Source organism: Haliotis rufescens, unplaced genomic scaffold, assembly GCF_023055435.1.
Source record: "Haliotis rufescens isolate VD_foot unplaced genomic scaffold, xgHalRufe1.0.p SCAF_7, whole genome shotgun sequence".
Taxonomy (NCBI): Eukaryota; Metazoa; Mollusca; class Gastropoda; order Lepetellida; family Haliotidae; genus Haliotis; species Haliotis rufescens.
The window spans coordinates 10,676,518-10,695,625 of NW_025964361.1; the positions used below are offsets into that span (position 1 = coordinate 10,676,518).

The 19,108-nt window shown below is 43.6% G+C and overlaps 1 protein-coding gene across 2 annotated transcripts; it reads right to left on the reverse strand.

Moving 5' to 3' along the window:
- Window positions 1-13,017: 13,017 nt before the first annotated feature.
- LOC124114664 lies at window positions 13,018-17,472 on the reverse strand. 2 transcript variants are annotated; one of them, XM_046475344.2, is made up of 5 exons: window positions 17,043-17,472; window positions 15,590-15,805; window positions 14,729-14,941; window positions 13,858-14,016; window positions 13,018-13,454 (listed from the first exon to the last, which is right to left on the reverse strand). In XM_046475344.2, the coding sequence occupies exons 2-5, from the start codon at window positions 15,798-15,800 to the stop codon at window positions 13,054-13,056; spliced, it is 984 nt and encodes a 327-aa protein (XP_046331300.2). In that variant the 5' UTR covers window positions 15,801-15,805; window positions 17,043-17,472; the 3' UTR covers window positions 13,018-13,053. The 2 variants fall into 2 exon arrangements, with proteins under 2 accessions (XP_046331300.2, XP_046331297.2); XM_046475341.2 differs by lacking the exon at window positions 17,043-17,472 and adding an exon at window positions 16,498-17,009.
- Window positions 17,473-19,108: the final 1,636 nt, after the last annotated feature.

Consider the following 19,108-nt stretch of genomic DNA (forward strand, 5'->3'; position numbering starts at 1 on the left):
GATGGCGTCCATATGTAGAGGTGCAATTCAGGAGTAAAACAATACTCACTCACTGATGTCTGTACACTACGGTATGTGTGTGATGGCGTCCACATGTAGAGGTGGCATTCAGGAGTAAAACAATACTCACTCACTGATGTCTGTACACTACGGTATGTGTGTGATGGCGTCCATATGTAGAGGTGGCATTCTACAGGACAGGCGTAAAACAATACTCACTCACTGATGTCTGTACACTACGGTGTGTGTGTGATGGCGTCCATATGTAGAGGTGGCATTCAGGAGTAAAACAATACTCACTCACTGATGTCTGTACACTACGGTATGTGTGTGATGGCGTCCATATGTAGAGGTGGCATTCAGGAGTAAAACAATACTTACTCACTGATGTCTCTACACTCGGTATGTGTGTGTGATGGCGTCCATATGTAGAGGTGGCATTCAGGAGTAAAACAATACTCACTCACTGATGTCTGTACACTACGGTATGTGTGTGATGGCGTCCATATGTAGAGGTGGCATTCAGGAGTAAAACAATACTCACTCACTGATGTCTGTACACTACGGTATGTGTGTGATGGCGTCCATATGTAGAGGTGGCATTCAGGAGTAAAACAATACTCACTCACTGATGTCTGTACACTACGGTATGTGTGTGATGGCGTCCACATGTAGAGGTGGCATTCAGGAGTAAAACAATACTCACTCACTGATGTCTGTACACTACGGTATGTGTGTGATGGCGTCCATATGTAGAGGTGGCATTCTACAGGACAGGAGTAAAACAATACTCACTCACTGATGTCTGTACACTACGGTATGTGTGTGATGGCGTCCATATGGAGAGGTGGCATTCAGGAGTAAAACAATACTCACTTACTGATGTCTGTACACTACGGTATGTATGTGATGGCGTCCATATGTAGAGGTGCAATTCAGGAGTAAAACAATACTCACTCACTGATGTCTGTACACTACGGTATGTGTGTGATGGCGTCCATATGTAGAGGTGGCATTCAGGAGTAAAACAATACTCACTCACTGATGTCTGTACACTACGGTATGTGTGTGATGGCGTCCATATGTAGAGGTGGCATTCAGGAGTAAAACAATACTCACTCACTGATGTCTGTACACTACGGTATGTGTGTGATGGCGTCCATATGTAGAGGTGGCATTCTACAGGACAGGCGTAAAACAATACTCACTTACTGATGTCTGTACACTACGGTATGTGTGTGATGGCGTCCATATGTAGAGGTGGCATTCAGGAGTAAAACAATACTCACTTACTGATGTCTGTACACTACGGTATGTGTGTGATGGCCTCCATATGTAGAGGTGGCATTCAGGAGTAAAACAATACTCACTTACTGATGTCTGTACACTACGGTATGTATGTGATGGCGTCCATATGTAGAGGTGCAATTCAGGAGTAAAACAATACTCACTCACTGATGTCTGTACACTACGGTATGTGTGTGATGGCGTCCATATGTAGAGGTGGCATTCAGGAGTAAAACAATACTCACTCACTGATGTCTGTACACTACGGTATGTGTGTGATGGCGTCCATATGTAGAGGTGGCATTCAGGAGTAAAACAATACTCACTCACTGATGTCTGTACACTACGGTATGTGTGTGATGGCGTCCATATGTAGAGGTGGCATTCTACAGGACAGGCGTAAAACAATACTCACTTACTGATGTCTGTACACTACGGTATGTGTGTGATGGCGTCCATATGTAGAGGTGGCATTCAGGAGTAAAACAATACTCACTCACTGATGTCTGTACACTACGGTATGTGTGTGTGATGGCGTCCATATGTAGAGGTGGCATTCTACAGGACAGGCGTAAAACAATACTCACTCACTGATGTCTGTACACTACGGTATGTGTGTGGCGGCGTCCACATGTAGAGGTGGCATTCAGGATTAAAACAATACTCACTCACTGATGTCTGTACACTACGGTATGTGTGTGTGATGGCGTCCATATGTAGAGGTGGCATTCTACAGGACAGGCGTAAAACAATACTCACTCACTGATGTCTGTACACTACGGTATGTGTGTGATGGCGTCCATATGTAGAGGTGGCATTCAGGAGTAAAACAATACTCACTCACTGATGTCTGTACACTACGGTATGTGTGTGATGGCGTCCATATGTAGAGGTGGCATTCAGGAGTAAAACAATACTCACTCACTGATGTCTGTACACTACGGTATGTGTGTGATGGCGTCCATATGTAGAGGTGGCATTCAGGAGTAAAACAATACTCACTCACTGATGTCTGTACACTACGGTATGTGTGTGATGGCGTCCATATGTAGAGGTGGCATTCAGGAGTAAAACAATACTCACTCACTGATGTCTGTACACTACGGTATGTGTGTGATGGCGTCCATATGTAGAGGTGGCATTCAGGAGTAAAACAATACTCACTCACTGATGTCTGTACACTCGGTATGTGTGTGATGGCGTCCATATGTAGAGGTGGCATTCAGGAGTAAAACAATACTCACTCACTGATGTCTGTACACTACGGTGTGTGTGTGATGGCGTCCATATGTAGAGGTGGCATTCAGGAGTAAAACAATACTCACTCACTGATGTCTGTACACTACGGTATGTGTGTGATGGCGTCCATATGTAGAGGTGGCATTCAGGAGTAAAACAATACTCACTCACTGATGTCTGTACACTACGGTATGTGTGTGATGGCGTCCATATGTAGAGGTGGCATTCTACAGGACAGGCGTAAAACAATACTCACTTACTGATGTCTGTACACTACGGTATGTGTGTGATGGCGTCCATATGTAGAGGTGGCATTCAGGAGTAAAACAATACTCACTCACTGATGTCTGTACACTACGGTATGTGTGTGTGATGGCGTCCATATGTAGAGGTGGCATTCTACAGGACAGGCGTAAAACAATACTCACTCACTGATGTCTGTACACTACGGTATGTGTGTGGCGGCGTCCACATGTAGAGGTGGCATTCAGGATTAAAACAATACTCACTCACTGATGTCTGTACACTACGGTATGTGTGTGTGATGGCGTCCATATGTAGAGGTGGCATTCTACAGGACAGGCGTAAAACAATACTCACTCACTGATGTCTGTACACTACGGTATGTGTGTGATGGCGTCCATATGTAGAGGTGGCATTCAGGAGTAAAACAATACTCACTCACTGATGTCTGTACACTACGGTATGTGTGTGATGGCGTCCATATGTAGAGGTGGCATTCAGGAGTAAAACAATACTCACTCACTGATGTCTGTACACTACGGTATGTGTGTGATGGCGTCCATATGTAGAGGTGGCATTCAGGAGTAAAACAATACTCACTCACTGATGTCTGTACACTACGGTATGTGTGTGATGGCGTCCATATGTAGAGGTGGCATTCAGGAGTAAAACAATACTCACTCACTGATGTCTGTACACTACGGTATGTGTGTGATGGCGTCCATATGTAGAGGTGGCATTCAGGAGTAAAACAATACTCACTCACTGATGTCTGTACACTCGGTATGTGTGTGATGGCGTCCATATGTAGAGGTGGCATTCAGGAGTAAAACAATACTCACTCACTGATGTCTGTACACTACGGTGTGTGTGTGATGGCGTCCATATGTAGAGGTGGCATTCAGGAGTAAAACAATACTCACTCACTGATGTCTGTACACTACGGTGTGTGTGTGATGGCGTCCATATGTAGAGGTGGCATTCAGGCGTAAAACAATACTCACTCACTGATGTCTGTACACTACGGTGTGTGTGTGATGGCGTCCATATGTAGAGGTGGCATTCAGGAGTAAAACAATACTCACTCACTGATGTCTGTACACTACGGTATGTGTGTGATGGCGTCCATATGTAGAGGTGGCATTCAGGAGTAAAACAATACTCACTCACTGATGTCTGTACACTACGGTATGTGTGTGATGGCGTCCATATGTAGAGGTGGCATTCAGGAGTAAAACAATACTCACTTACTGATGTCTGTATACTACGGTATGTGTGTGATGGCGTCCACATGTAGAGGTGGCATTCAGGAGTAAAACAATACTTACTCACTGATGTCTGTACACTACGGTATGTGTGTGATGGCGTCCATATGTAAAGGTGGCATTCAGGAGTAAAACAATACTCACTCACTGATGTCTGTACACTACGGTATATGTGTGATGGCGTCCATATGTAGAGGTGGCATTCAGGAGTAAAACAATACTCACTTACTGATGTCTGTATACTACGGTATGTGTGTGATGGCGTCCACATGTAGAGGTGGCATTCAGGAGTAAAACAATACTCACTCACTGATGTCTGTACACTACGGTATGTGTGTGATGGCGTCCATATGTAGAGGTGGCATTCTACAGGACAGGCGTAAAACAATACTCACTTACTGATGTCTGTACACTACGGTATGTGTGTGATGGCGTCCATATGTAGAGGTGGCATTCAGGAGTAAAACAATACTCACTTACTGATGTCTGTACACTACGGTATGTGTGTGATGGCCTCCATATGTAGAGGTGGCATTCAGGAGTAAAACAATACTCACTTACTGATGTCTGTACACTACGGTATGTATGTGATGGCGTCCATATGTAGAGGTGCAATTCAGGAGTAAAACAATACTCACTCACTGATGTCTGTACACTACGGTATGTGTGTGATGGCGTCCATATGTAGAGGTGGCATTCAGGAGTAAAACAATACTCACTCACTGATGTCTGTACACTACGGTATGTGTGTGATGGCGTCCATATGTAGAGGTGGCATTCAGGAGTAAAACAATACTCACTCACTGATGTCTGTACACTACGGTATGTGTGTGATGGCGTCCATATGTAGAGGTGGCATTCTACAGGACAGGCGTAAAACAATACTCACTTACTGATGTCTGTACACTACGGTATGTGTGTGATGGCGTCCATATGTAGAGGTGGCATTCAGGAGTAAAACAATACTCACTCACTGATGTCTGTACACTACGGTATGTGTGTGTGATGGCGTCCATATGTAGAGGTGGCATTCTACAGGACAGGCGTAAAACAATACTCACTCACTGATGTCTGTACACTACGGTATGTGTGTGATGGCGTCCATATGTAGAGGTGGCATTCAGGAGTAAAACAATACTCACTCACTGATGTCTGTACACTACGGTATGTGTGTGATGGCGTCCATATGTAGAGGTGGCATTCAGGAGTAAAACAATACTCACACACTGATGTCTGTACACTACGGTATGTGTGTGATGGCGTCCATATGTAGAGGTGGCATTCAGGAGTAAAACAATACTCACTCACTGATGTCTGTACACTACGGTATGTGTGTGTGATGGCGTCCATATGTAGAGGTGGCATTCTACAGGACAGGCGTAAAACAATACTCACTCACTGATGTCTGTACACTACGGTATGTATGTGATGGCGTCCATATGTAGAGGTGCAATTCAGGAGTAAAACAATACTCACTCACTGATGTCTGTACACTACGGTATGTGTGTGATGGCGTCCATATGTAGAGGTGGCATTCAGGAGTAAAACAATACTCACTCACTGATGTCTGTACACTACGGTATGTGTGTGATGGCGTCCATATGTAGAGGTGGCATTCAGGAGTAAAACAATACTCACTCACTGATGTCTGTACACTACGGTATGTGTGTGATGGCGTCCATATGTAGAGGTGGCATTCTACAGGACAGGCGTAAAACAATACTCACTTACTGATGTCTGTACACTACGGTATGTGTGTGATGGCGTCCATATGTAGAGGTGGCATTCAGGAGTAAAACAATACTCACTCACTGATGTCTGTACACTACGGTATGTGTGTGTGACGGCGTCCATATGTAGAGGTGGCATTCTACAGGACAGGCGTAAAACAATACTCACTCACTGATGTCTGTACACTACGGTATGTGTGTGATGGCGTCCATATGTAGAGGTGGCATTCAGGAGTAAAACAATACTCACTCACTGATGTCTGTACACTACGGTATGTGTGTGATGGCGTCCATATGTAGAGGTGGCATTCAGGAGTAAAACAATACTCACACACTGATGTCTGTACACTACGGTATGTGTGTGATGGCGTCCATATGTAGAGGTGGCATTCAGGAGTAAAACAATACTCACTCACTGATGTCTGTACACTACGGTATGTGTGTGATGGCGTCCATATGTAGAGGTGGCATTCAGGAGTAAAACAATACTCACTCACTGATGTCTGTACACTACGGTATGTGTGTGATGGCGTCCATATGTAGAGGTGGCATTCAGGAGTAAAACAATACTCACTCACTGATGTCTGTACACTCGGTATGTGTGTGATGGCGTCCATATGTAGAGGTGGCATTCAGGAGTAAAATAATACTCACTCACTGATGTCTGTACACTACGGTGTGTGTGTGATGGCGTCCATATGTAGAGGTGGCATTCAGGAGTAAAACAATACTCACTCACTGATGTCTGTACACTACGGTGTGTGTGTGATGGCGTCCATATGTAGAGGTGGCATTCAGGCGTAAAACAATACTCACTCACTGATGTCTGTACACTACGGTGTGTGTGTGATGGCGTCCATATGTAGAGGTGGCATTCAGGAGTAAAACAATACTCACTCACTGATGTCTGTACACTACGGTATGTGTGTGATGGCGTCCATATGTAGAGGTGGCATTCAGGAGTAAAACAATACTCACTCACTGATGTCTGTACACTACGGTATGTGTGTGATGGCGTCCATATGTAGAGGTGGCATTCAGGAGTAAAACAATACTCACTTACTGATGTCTGTATACTACGGTATGTGTGTGATGGCGTCCACATGTAGAGGTGGCATTCAGGAGTAAAACAATACTTACTCACTGATGTCTGTACACTACGGTATGTGTGTGATGGCGTCCATATGTAAAGGTGGCATTCAGGAGTAAAACAATACTCACTCACTGATGTCTGTACACTACGGTATGTGTGTGATGGCGTCCACATGTAGAGGTGGCATTCAGGAGTAAAACAATACTCACTCACTGATGTCTGTACACTAAGGTATGTGTGTGATGGCGTCCATATGTAGAGGTGGCATTCTACAGGACAGGCGTAAAACAATACTCACTCACTGATGTCTGTACACTACGGTATGTGTGTGATGGCGTCCATATGTAGAGGTGGCATTCAGGAGTAAAACAATACTTACTCACTGAAGTCTGTATACTACGGTATGTGTGTGATGGCGTCCATATGTAGAGGTGGCATTCAGGAGTAAAACAATACTCACTCACTGATGTCTGTACACTACGGTATGTGTGTGATGGCGTCCATATGTAGAGGTGGCATTCAGGAGTAAAACAATACTCACTTACTGATGTCTGTACACTACGGTATGTGTGTGATGGCGTCCATATGTAGAGGTGGCATTCAGGAGTAAAACAATACTCACTCACTGATGTCTGTACACTACGGTATATGTGTGATGGCGTCCATATGTAGAGGTGGCATTCAGGAGTAAAACAATACTCACTCACTGATGTCTGTACACTACGGTATGTGTGTGATGGCGTCCATATATAGAGGTGGCATTCAGGAGTAAAACAATACTCACTCACTGATGTCTGTACACTAGGTATGTGTGTGATGGCGTCCACATGTAGAGGTGGCATTCTACAGGACAGGCGTAAAACAATACTCACTCACTGATGTCTGTACACTACGGTATGTGTGTGATGGCGTCCATATGTAGAGGTGGCATTCAGGAGTAAAACAATACTCACTCACTGATGTCTGTACACTACGGTATGTGTGTGATGGCGTCCATATGTAGAGGTGGCATTCTACAGGACAGGCGTAAAACAATACTCACTCACTGATGTCTGTACACTACGGTATGTGTGTGATGGCGTCCATATGTAGAGGTGGCATTCAGGAGTAAAACAATACTCACTCACTGATGTCTGTACACTACGGTATGTATGTGATGGCGTCCATATGTAGAGGTGGCATTCAGGCGTAAAACAATACTCACTCACTGATGTCTGTACACTACGGTATGTGTGTGATGGCGTCCATATGTAGAGGTGGCATTCAGGAGTAAAACAATACTCACTCACTGATGTCTGTACACTACGGTGTGTGTGTTATGGCGTCCATATGTAGAGGTGCAATTCAGGAGTAAAACAATACTCACTTACTGATGTCTGTACACTACGGTATGTGTGTGGCGGCGTCCATATGTAGAGGTGGCATTCAGGAGTAAAACAATACTCACTCACTGATGTCTGTACACTACGGTATGTGTGTGATGGCGTCCATATGTAGAGGTGGCATTCAGGCGTAAAACAATACTCACTCACTGATGTCTGTACACTACGGTGTGTGTGTGATGGCGTCCATATGTAGAGGTGCAATTCAGGAGTAAAACAATACTCACTCACTGATGTCTGTACACTACGGTATGTGTGTGATGGCGTCCATATGTAGAGGTGGCATTCAGGAGTAAAACAATACTCACTCACTGATGTCTGTACACTCGGTATGTGTGTGATGGCGTCCATATGTAGAGGTGGCATTCAGGAGTAAAACAATACTCACTCACTGATGTCTGTACACTACGGTATGTATGTGATGGCGTCCATATGTAGAGGTGGCATTCAGGCGTAAAACAATACTCACTCACTGATGTCTGTACACTACGGTATGTGTGTGATGGCGTCCACATGTAGAGGTGGCATTCAGGAGTAAAACAATACTCACTCACTGATGTCTGTACACTGCGGTATGTGTGTGATGGCGTCCATATGTAGAGGTGGCATTCAGGAGTAAAACAATACTCACTCACTGATGTCTGTACACTCGGTGTGTGTGTGATGGCGTCCATATGTAGAGGTGGCATTCAGGAGTAAAACAATACTCACTCACTGATGTCTGTACACTGCGGTATGTGTGTGATGGCGTCCATATGTAGAGGTGGCATTCAGGAGTAAAACAATACTCACTCACTGATGTCTGTACACTCGGTGTGTGTGTGATGGCGTCCATATGTAGAGGTGGCATTCAGGAGTAAAACAATACTCACTCACTGATGTCTGTACACTACGGTATGTGTGTGATGGCGTCCATATGTAGAGGTGGCATTCAGGAGTAAAACAATACTCACTCACTGATGTCTGTACACTACGGTGTGTGTGTGATGGCGTCCATATGTAGAGGTGCAATTCAGGAGTAAAACAATACTCACTTACTGATGTCTGTACACTACGGTGTGTGTGTGATGGCGTCCATATGTAGAGGTGGCATTCAGGAGTAAAACAATACTCACTCACTGATGTCTGTACACTACGGTATGTGTGTGATGGCGTCCATATGTAGAGGTGGCATTCAGGAGTAAAACAATACTCACTCACTGATGTCTGTACACTACGGTGTGTGTGTGATGGCGTCCATATGTAGAGGTGCAATTCAGGAGTAAAACAATACTCACTTACTGATGTCTGGACACTACGGTGTGTGTGTGATGGCGTCCATATGTAGAGGTGCAATTCAGGAGTAAAACAATACTCACTTACTGATGTCTGTACACTACGGTATGTGTGTGATGGCGTCCATATGTAGAGGTGGCATTCAGGAGTAAAACAATACTCACTCACTGATGTCTGTACACTACGGTATGTGTGTGGCGGCGTCCACATGTAGAGGTGGCATTCAGGAGTAAAACAATACTCACTTACTGATGTCTGTACACTACGGTATGTGTGTGATGGCGTCCATATGTAGAGGTGGCATTCAGGAGTAAAACAATACTCACTCACTGATGTCTGTACACTACGGTGTGTGTGTGATGGCGTCCATATGTAGAGGTGCAATTCAGGAGTAAAACAATACTCACTCACTGATGTCTGTACACTACGGTATGTGTGTGATGGCGTCCATATGTAGAGGTGGCATTCTACAGGACAGGAGTAAAACAATACTCACTCACTGATGTCTGTACACTACGGTATGTGTGTGATGGCGTCCATATGTAGAGGTGGCATTCTACAGGACAGGAGCAAAACAATACTCACTCACTGATGTCTGTACACTACGGTATGTGTGTGATGGCGTCCATATGTAGAGGTGGCATTCTACAGGACAGGAGTAAAACAATACTCACTCACTGATGTCTGTACACTACGGTATGTGTGTGATGGCGTCCATATGTAGAGGTGCAATTCAGGAGTAAAACAATACTCACTCACTGATGTCTGTACACTACGGTATGTGTGTGATGGCGTCCATATGTAGAGGTGCAATTCAGGAGTAAAACAATACTCACTCACTGATGTCTGTACACTACGGTATGTGTGTGATGGCGTCCATATGTAGAGGTGGCATTCAGGAGTAAAACAATACTCACTGACTGATGTCTGTACACTACGGTATGTGTGTGATGGCGTCCATATGTAGAGGTGGCATTCAGGAGTAAAACAATACTCACTCACTGATGTCTGTACACTACGGTATGTGTGTGATGGCGTCAATATGTAGAGGTGGCATTCAGGCGTAAAACAATACTCACTCATTGATGTCTGTACACTACGGTATGTGTGTGATGGCGTCCATATGTAGAGGTGGCATTCAGGAGTAAAACAATACTCACTCACTGATGTCTGTACACTACGGTATGTGTGTGATGGCGTCCATATGTAGAGGTGGCATTCAGGAGTAAAACAATACTCACTCACTGATGTCTGTACACTACGGTATGTGTGTGATGGCGTCCACATGTAGAGGTGGCATTCAGGAGTAAAACAATACTCACTCACTGATGTCTGTACACTACGGTATGTGTGTGATGGCGTCCATATGTAGAGGTGGCATTCAGGAGTAAAACAATACTCACTCACTGATGTCTGTACACTACGGTATGTGTGTGATGGCGTCCATATGTAGAGGTGGCATTCTACAGGACAGGCGTAAAACAGTACACATGACTAAATCCAGGATCTAGTAATACTTGCACATGTCCTACTTAAATGCAGTGTTATATGATTGTGGGTTCGAATCCCGGTACGCCCCGATTATGTTTCTAGGTTTGTCAGCACCATACCCGTGCTCGTGGGTTTCACCGAAGTGGTAAACGTCTGAGACCTGCATCACTTCTGGCTTTCCTCCCACATTAAGCTGACACGCCGTGATATGACTGGAATACTCTTAAAAGCGGCGTTAAACCCAACTCACTCACACTAATGCAGTGGTATCTGTCCAATACCAATGTATATGTTCCCTCTCCTTGAGCACAAAAATTGGTTCCAGCAAACGAAGGCTGTGTTATTGTTGAGATGACATTAAGAGATACAAACGGTTGTTTTCATATAACACCCGCTAAGACTACCCCTAAAGCAAAACGATATTATCATAAAATAAACCCTGAAACGGTGGGAATGTATTATAACGATATTATCACTTAAAAATAGCCAGATCAGCAGTGTCTTATAGCATTTGTTTATTAAGAGGTGTATGTAGAACAATGTTATGTGTATTAAACAGTTACATTTTAGTTATATCACGGCGTGACAGCTTGATTTGGGGGGAAAGCCCGTATGATTCAGTTCTTAAGCACGAATATGATGCTGACAAACCTGGAAATATAAGCATTGAATATCTGAGATTCAAACCCACCATCGTAGGTTTCTGTCACACCTAGGACGACTGAACCCACAGTTGCCCATTGTTTGAAGAGATGACGCCAGTGTGGACATGATTATCTGGATATTGTTTCCCGAGGTAGTGGCGAGCTGATGACTAAATATCAGGGGACTAATTCTTTGGCCATCATCTTACATAAAAAAATCATTTTGCCTTGCTTCGCCCATTTAAGATCTTCCCATGAAGATGTGTGACGTTACATTTGTTCAATTTAACGACCGCCTCCGTGGTCTAGTGGTAGAGCGTCCGCCCGGAGAGCGGAAGGTCCGAGGTCCGATGCCCGGCCGCGTCATACCAAAAGACGTTAAAAGATGGTACTTGTTGTTACCCTGTCTGACGCTCGGCATTAAGGGGCTAAAACAAGCACTGGTCGGCTTGGAGTCAGTATACAGTGTCTGAGTGGGTTGTTCATGTGAAACGGCATGGTATCTCCGTGAGCTAGCACTATAAATCGGCATAAGTCCGGACCAGCACAAGCAGCCACACAAACACACACACACGTACATGCACGTCGCTATATAAGTGTAATAATCTTGGACGCGACGTTAAACCCCATTTCACCTCACCTCACCTCACCTCACCTCACCTCGAGCTCACCTCACCTGTTCAATTAAACAGGGAAACATTTTGAGGTCAAACTTGTAGCCCGTGTTGTGTGTGAAATAACAATGTTGGTGTTGGTTAATTCTGGGTTGCAGTCGATTATACTTCAATCAAAGACAAGATGGCGAGAAATGATAATGTAGTTTATTGAAATAATTGTAAGAATATGAATCATGGAGAACTATTTGACATATGCACTCATAAAAATATACTTTTTATTACTCATCAAATATAGCAATATACATGCAGCATATTCTTTGTCTATATCAGAGACCGAAAAGTAAACGTTTATTGTGCAGCAGTTCTGAGAACCTGGTTTACGGAATAAAAGGCAGCAGCGTAATGTATCAGCACAAGAACAACTAACGTTAAACCAACTTGTCCATGGAACCTAAAAGTTGACGATACAACGTACAGTATAAACAAGGTTAAATTATACATGAAGCTTGAAAGATCGAACATCAGCTTGACACGTCTTTCAAACCAACACCCACATCCACATCAAAATCCACGTTCACACCAACACACACAAAGACACTCACATCCACGTAATCACCTAGCGTTCAAACTGATACCCTCATTCACCCCTTACAAATATTACCACACCTTCCTCCCACAGCCGCCCCCCCCCCCCTCCTCCCACAGCCCCCCCCCCCCCCCACCCCCCCCACCCCCCACCCCCCACCCCAACCCCTGCACACTCACAGACACACGCGCGCCATTCGTCTCACCCTGGTACATCAGTGAAGAAAGTACCGTTATTCTCAAGAGTATAATGTTTAATACCTTCTAAACCTTCGTCAGTTGGTTGTATATTTTTCAGAATTGAAGGAGTTCTTTCTCGTTTACCCTTATCAACAACATCTGTGTAGCTTCCGCCAATCGACGCAACATTCATGTCCACAGTGCAATCCTTGTTATCAACCCGCTTCTGAAGTACAGACGGTGGAGTGTTGTTGCTGACGCTTTCAATGTTAGGGGACTGAACCTCCAGTCTTGAAACGGTGACATCGCCGTTTATTGTGAAGCAAGGAACTTTGGTCGGACATTGTGTTTTATGCTGATGTGTCCTTTGGGAGTCTGTACCTAGGAGAGGAAGGTCATCGTGACCTTCATCTTCATGTGATCCTGTAAATAAATGACGTGCTTGTTATGAATTGTAAACTGAAAGTTTTGTAAATACTATGAATATATGAACACCTCAAAAGGCCCTGAACACCAAGGGGGGTGGCGATTAGGCCGATGAAACACACGACCATCATTGTTTTGTTTGTTTATTATCCGACAGTTTGCAGTTTGAAATATCTTCGCAATATTAAAGCTGCCTGGCAATAATCGATTCTGGAACTTACAAGCCAGTGATTGATATTAGGAGCAACGTTCACGCCGTCGACACCCAATCACCGAGCCTGTCCACTCGAACGATCTAGGTCAGCATAGGTCACTAGACACGGGGGCCATTTGAAAGTAACACCGTGCTAGACGTATATTCATTTTTCTCAAATAATCTACCACTTATATACAAACATACCGAGATGACCGGATGTAGTGCTTTGTGAACAACGATGTATCTGTGCGCGTGTAACACAAATAATCCCAGATAATGTGATGACCACCAACACTAGGACACCACACGCAGCGCATGCACTAAATACGATAGTCTCAAGCTGCCGCTTTTGTTGAATGGTATCTGAAACAAACATGACGCTTTAGGCTTATCGGTTAGACTTTATCAGATAGTAGATAAATACTGAGTCAAGTCAAGTCAACTGCAATTCATATATTAATGTAGTTAGGGGTATCTTGGTTGAACCAAGTGCTGGGTTGAACCTAGTTCGGTATTTCCGTAGTTTATTGTATTTCGACAGTCATTGGTGTTTTGGTTGAACCAAGTTCGTTATACCTGTAGTTTACTGCATTTCGGGAGTCATGGTTGTGTCACATCTATTTAAAGAGGGGCGGTTGGGAAGCCTGGTGGTTAAAGCGTTCGCTCGTCACGCCGAAAACCGGCGTTCGTCATTGGCACAATGTCTGAAACCCATTTCTGGTGTTCCTACCGAGAACTTGCTGGAATATTTCCTAAAGCGGCGTAAAACCATACTCACTCTATTTGGAGAGTAATGCATGTTCTGTATACCATATTAGTTAGTGAGTATAGATTTATGCCGCCTTTATCAAAATTTCCAATGGACATTAAGAATGGTAAGATATATATTTTCCTATGCAAGGACTCGTCGGCGTGAACTAACACGTCAACCACTGGGCTACCACCGCACCATCACACAACGATGACCTGTCGTCATGATATTGCTGAAATATTGCGGATGTGATGTAAAATATTCACTTAATCACTCACTCACACGACGTTAACACAGCAGTGGGGTATGAGTAAAGCTCCCTACCTTCATATTTAGATTCCAGTGTTTTAGATTTGTTGACTATAGCTGTAAAGTTGATATTTATTGTTGTAAGTGTGCTGACGTCACGCGTCAGCTGTTGGACTGTTTGCGTCATGTTGACGTGTCTTCGTTGTTCTTTGGCCAAATCTGTAGACATTTCAGCCAGATGCCGGCTTGTGTCAGCTTCCAGTTTCGTCACAGTCTGTAACTGAACCCCTGCAATCAATATTGTTATATGATAAGTTATGTTGTATGGTAAGTTGGCACCAAGAGATATTCCAGCCTTACCACAGCAGGAGACAACAAGAATTAGTTTACCATATTGTACCCATGTTTGTTTGTTGTTTAACGCCGCACTTAGCAATATTCCAGCTACATGACGGCGGTCTGTAAATAATCAAGTCTGGACCAGACAATCCAGTGATTGACATCATGACCATCGATCCACGCAATTGGGACACGGTGACATGCATCAACCAAGTCAGCGAGCCTGACCACCCGATCCCGTTAGTCGCTTCTTACCACAAGCGTAGTCGCCTTTTACGGCAAGCATGGGTTGCTGAAGGCCTATTCTACCCCGGATCTTCACGGGTCTGTACCCATGTAAAGATTCGAACCCAGAACGTCGCCTACATAAGCCAACACTTCATCAAACGGGCTTTACCGCCGTACAAATAGGTATTACATGTATGGTTGTAAATTTGTGTAGTTCCATGTAAATAAGAAAAAAAATAAAGAATGGATCCGAAATAGAAGCGAACCATTAAACCAGCATGGTGAACTACGTCAGTCATCAATATGACTATTACTATATTTCTGATGTTGACAGGAAATGGTTGTAAGATGAATGATTGGAGTACATACGATAACAGTAGCCATCGCAGTCTCGCGAGAGTTCTGTGGTATTACACAGGTGTACCACATCTGCGCAGTGATAACATTTCTGAGTATCGTCCACGCAGTACTGTTCCCCACGCCGGCAGAGGTCACGGTGACACGGAAACATGTTTTGATCTAGAGCAGCAGTGACGTGTACGGCAATAAAAACCAAGAGGGCGGCACACTTTCTCAACATTTTATCTGAAACCAAAACATGTACCTTCGATAATTACATATATCTGATATGAATAACCTAATCTGTAGCAGGATGCGACATCCACCAAGAAGTTACATCTATTGAAACGATCTATTGATACTTTGGAGGTCAAGTGGATCAGTTTTATCTGTATTACAAGACAATTTCATGTAAATATGAAGTATCACTCATAGTCATCACATAAGTGCATGCGACCCGTGAAGATCCGGGGTAGAATAGGTCTTCAGCATCCCATAGTCGCGCCTATGCTTGTGGTAAGAGGCGACTAACGGGATCGGAAGGTCAGATTTTGCTGACTTGGTTGATGCATGTCATTGTATCCCAATTTCGTGGATCGTTGGTCATGATGTCAATCACTGGATTATCTGGTCCAGACTTGATATATTCCGTCATATAGCTGGAATATTGCTGAGTGCGGCGTTTAACAACAAACAAACAAACAAACAAGTACATGCAAAATGTCAACGCCCGGCAATAGTCAGTCTGGACCTTACGGTAGCACCCGCCACTCTCACGAGTTTGTCATATGCCTGACGCCGCATCAAAGAGTACAGTGGCACACGGCAGTACCATTGGTCGTGTCACTGAAATGTCATTACTTCTCAAAATGTGATCAACATTGATATCATTTTAAAAACTGTAACATTAATTACAAGAAAGAATATGAACAACTTACCCGAAAGGGACTCGTATCTTACAATGACACAATATCCGGATATCGTTCAAATCCGCACAATGTATATATTTCCTCGCCCACGTGGCATTAAACATAGACATTGAAAAAGGATGGGTGTGTCTAAAAATAGAAATGTATCACAGATAATGCCAGCATTGCCAACACACTTACACAAGTGAGACATGTCTCTATGTATATCGATAGCAATATGCTTGTTACTGTTGACTACCTCTTGGCTTCATATACCGCGTCCGTGTTATAGTAAATAGAGCGTCTGCCTGGAGGTCGGGGTCGCGTCGTACCACAATACGTTAAAGGGTGTTTCTTATAATTGTTTACTTGCCTAGGGGCTCGTCATTTAGGGGATAAAACAAGGACTGGTCGGTTCGGAGTCGATATACTGTGTGGGATATCCAGGTTTAAGCTGCGGCATGGTATATCAGTGGGTTAGCTGTATTCTGAAGTAGTACAAGGAGCCACATATATATCGTCGCTATATACATGCAATAATCTTTTATCAGATGTAGAAACCCATTACAACTCACCTCACTTCCTTTTCTGCAAGTAATCACATCGCCTTTGATGATCAGCCCGTAAGTTTCTGGAGGAAACTTTGTATACCTGCCCCTGGTGCCGCTGCTTAAAAACTACATCGTCATTTTCCTGATGGCTAAAGGTTCTTAAAACTAAGTAAAAGTCTAAAGAGCAATAATTCACACAGCCTGGTTCCCTGGGTATGGTTGGTTGGTTGGTTTGTTGTTTAACACCGCACTCAGCAATATTCCAGCTATATGACGGCGGTCTGTAAATAATCGAGTCTGGACCAGACAATCAAATGATTGACATTATAAGCAGCATACCCAGGGAAACAGGTTGTAATTCACAATGCAGTTTCTGATGATCGTAGGTTCCTTTGTTTGTTTGTTGTTTAACGCCGCGCTCAGCAATATTCCAGGTATATGACGGCGGTCTGTAAATAATCGAGTCTCCACCAGACAATCCAGTGATTGACTTTTTGAGCATCGATCCACGCAATTGGGATACGATGACTTCCGTCAACTAAATCAGCGAGCCTGATCACCCGACCCCGTTAGTCGCCTCTTACCACAAGCATAGTCGCCTTTTAACTAACCAATTGGCTGCCGAAGACCTATTCTACCCCGGAGCTTCGCGGGTTCATTTCTATGGTGGGAATCAGGTATGCACACCTGTGCCATTCCTCCTCGGAGCCCTGAACTCCCTGCCGACAGAGGTCACGGTGACACCGGACGTGATTACAATTGACATTCATAGTCTAGTTGTATTTTATACTGACACACTAGATCGTCCTGAGGGGTTCTGACATAGCTCTTGAAACAGAGGACATACAATGCAGCGGTAATACTAGCATACGTCCCTTTTAAATGGAACTGTACCAACACCATGTTGCTTAGTCATTGTCAAACAATAACATTTAAGCTTTTGCTGATTATAAACCATTTTCCAAATCGTTATATACTTTTTTTAAATATTTCGAAGAGGGCCTACTAATTTGTGATAACTCATTATTTCATCATTGAATAAAATACCTTTAAACCATTCATTTCCAAGGTATCCATTTTTCGAGTCACAATAGTGTCTTTAATAATTATATAGCGACTTAATGAAGTTCGAGTTTATGGACTGCAACCTTAATTGATAGGGCACGGTTCGACCCCCGGCCGCGCCCTACCAAAAAAACGTTAAAAGATTGGTTCTTGTTGTTACCCTGCTTGGCGCTCGGCATTAAAGGGATAAGATAAGGACTGGCCGGCTCGGATTTGAGGTATACTGTGCATGATTGGGTTAAGCTGCTGCATGGTATCTCAATGGGCAATAGCTAGCACTATAAACCCGTCAAAAATACATAATGAAATATAATATTTGGAGATATGTCGGTAGTGCCGCTGTAGGGCCAGGATGTCAATAACGACTGTGCTAAGATCATAACTTTATAGTTATAGTTAGTTTTAGAGTTTAGAAAGTCGAGCTAACGTGGTTTCAATGGTTAAAAAAAAGAGTCGAATGTCTCATCTTTAAGGAAGAAATAATTTATCAAGAAGAATAAACACTCTGGACTTACAGTACTAGTTCTAACACTTCTCTACATACACATACAACATGAAAGTATGATATAAACTTCATCAGATCAGCTATCTCCCTAAATCTCATGCAGAAGTTCTAAGCACGTGCATTGCGAATATTACGGCTACAACGATCAAATCGTACAAAATACACGTACAGAACGAACACACGGGATACTTCAAATGCAACACGGATTTTGAAGCACGAAGTTAAATATTCTCAGGTATTACGAATATACTGAATGACATTCCCATGCAGCATGTTTTAGTTGTATCATTTATGTATTGATTAATTTAACTTCCAACTTTTGCCGGCTTCATGCTTTGTACATTATTTGTAACAAATATCCAGTTAGCTGTGCGCTATCCTTAAAGTATCACAATCACTGTACGACAGTGTTCGAAACAAATGAATAATAATGCAAATATTACGACAAAACCTTTCCTCACTCACAGTCTATATTAAACATTAACGCTGGAGGAGAAATATCCAAATGAGTGAGTGAGTG

Excerpts from the sequence above, each read along its gene's own strand:
- LOC124114664 (XM_046475344.2), bottom strand. The coding sequence starts at position 15,800 with ATGTTGAGAAAGTGTGCCGCCCTCTTGGTTTTTATTGCCGTACACGTC. Across the intron at positions 14,942-15,589 it reads CTGCGATGGCTACTGTTATC|GGGTTCAGTTACAGACTGTG; the intron begins GTATGTACTCCA and ends TATTGATTGCAG. Across the intron at positions 13,455-13,857 it reads CACTACATCCGGTCATCTCG|GATCACATGAAGATGAAGGT; the intron begins GTATGTTTGTAT and ends ATTTATTTACAG.